This window comes from Austrofundulus limnaeus, unplaced genomic scaffold (assembly GCF_001266775.1).
Source record: "Austrofundulus limnaeus strain Quisiro unplaced genomic scaffold, Austrofundulus_limnaeus-1.0 Scaffold1778, whole genome shotgun sequence".
NCBI classification, from domain to species: Eukaryota; Metazoa; Chordata; class Actinopteri; order Cyprinodontiformes; family Rivulidae; genus Austrofundulus; species Austrofundulus limnaeus.
Window position 1 is genome coordinate 21,717 of NW_013954180.1, and position 1,831 is coordinate 23,547.

Consider the following 1,831-nt stretch of genomic DNA (forward strand, 5'->3'; position numbering starts at 1 on the left):
TGAGTTGCCGCCATGTGATTGGCTGATTAGAAATTAAGTGTTAACGAGCAGTTGGACAGGTGTACCTAATAAAGTGGCCGGTGAGTGTATAGTACAGTGCTATCAGAGAACAATATTTAATAAAATCTAAATTTTGTAAGATCCCCGCACGAGGGTTGGCCAATTCCTGCTTGCCACCCCTCTGGCTCCGCCCCCTGAGACCCAGCATTCCTTCACGCCAGAGAGAGAAACAAGTTTTTCAGTGCTGCTTTCACTCTTCTCTTGTGCTTGGGATTACTGTGGGTTTATTTATTGGCCTCCGGGTTAAATTTAAAGAATCTAAAACGGGTTTGTCTCTCACAGACGGTGCATCCAGGAAGTTCCCAGTWAAGCTCGAGCTCACAGCAGCTACGCTAACAAATGCTGCCTCTTTGCTAAGAAACAGTCACTCTGACTGGCCTGATTGGTTTCTGCTTCAGGTGTTGAGGACACTGGACCAYTAAAAGCTGAACAGGTAAAACCATTGAGCAGTTTCCCGTAAGGAAAGATCATCTCCAACAGCCCCTGTGTACGTTCATTTATGCATTTTACAGCTTTCTAATGTGCTAACATAAAGCTTAAATATAGACATAATTGCTGGCTTTTCCATCTTTTCTGGTTCCAAATGAGCACATTTAGGTTTACAGGCAGTTCTGGGGTCGTTATATGAGGATCCACGTGTTCAGTAAAGGTTCAGCCGTTTTAAAGTATCAATAAAGACTCCATATGTTCTGCTTGTTAATCAGCAGGCCAGGAGAGAAGCCCAGCCTGTGTAGTTTTAATAAATGACGACAGCTTTTCTTCTAAAAATAACGTTTTGTGGCAAACAGGAAAACCTGTTTAGCCTGGCCCACTGCTCACCAATTCTGAACYTTTTCAATGGAAACTTATGTAATTTATCCTCCTGCGCCAGGATAAATTGCACTTCTAAAACCTCTTCCTGTTTGAACATTTCCAGTCTCGGCTTCTTCTCAGTCAGTGGTTTAAAATAAAGCCAAAAACATAACAGGAAAATTATGTTTTACTCAATTAAAGGGATTCATGTTGCCCTTTCATTTAAAAGTTTCACATACACTGCTTGGTTTCTTCACGTTCAGTGTATTTTTTGAGGATGACTGTCAGCTACTACCACCTACACTGGACTGCATCATCTGTAGTTTTGAAAAAGTCAGACATTTTTGTGTTTGGACCTTTTGCAATTTTGATTTGGACGTAAAATCTGAGGCTACTTACCAAACAATTCTGCTCCACCTTCGCCTRTTTTCCCACGGCCCCACGAGTCTCSGGTCCCACGTTGCATCGGGGTCCGTCGGCCGTCGTCAGGAGGTCAACGTCTTCCCTGGTGAAAGCAGATCCAGATGCAGAAAGTGCCGTCCTGTCGGCCCTGGAGGAGGAGCGGGGCCGGGGGGGTTAAGGAGGCGCTGACAGCCGGGGCCTCGGAGGCCAACGGAGAAAACTCCCGTTATGGTTCTGAGGTTTTCTACCCGTGTTTGCTTAAACGGGTTGAAATAGTTTCAAACTGTGGCTGAAGACAGATGAGATGATGCAACATCTGGATCTAAAGATAGGCTGTCCTTATGGGAGACTTTCAGCCTGAGAAAAGTTCGGGAGGCAGCAGATTTAGACGACTTTAGACTGGTTGAATAATTAGGAGCGAATCAACGTTAATCCCAGAGGAGTGGGAATTAAAATAATAACAATAAATCATGAGTTATCACAGTGCTTGTAACAAACTCCAACTTCCACGGACGGAGCCATTTTATTTACACACAAAGCATTCTGGGTAAATGATGACATGGATAGGTCCTCGGTG

General features: G+C 44.2%; 1 protein-coding gene across 1 annotated transcript in view; it reads right to left on the bottom strand.

The window, feature by feature from the left end:
• LOC106536341 (uncharacterized) overlaps window positions 1-1,831 on the bottom strand; it is a gene marked incomplete at both ends in the record, with an annotated part of 31,852 nt that overhangs the window by 18,139 nt on the left and 11,882 nt on the right. Inside the window, 1 exon segment of the mRNA XM_014033592.1 lies at window positions 1,252-1,402. Coding sequence (XP_013889046.1) covers window positions 1,252-1,402 — 151 coding nt within the window.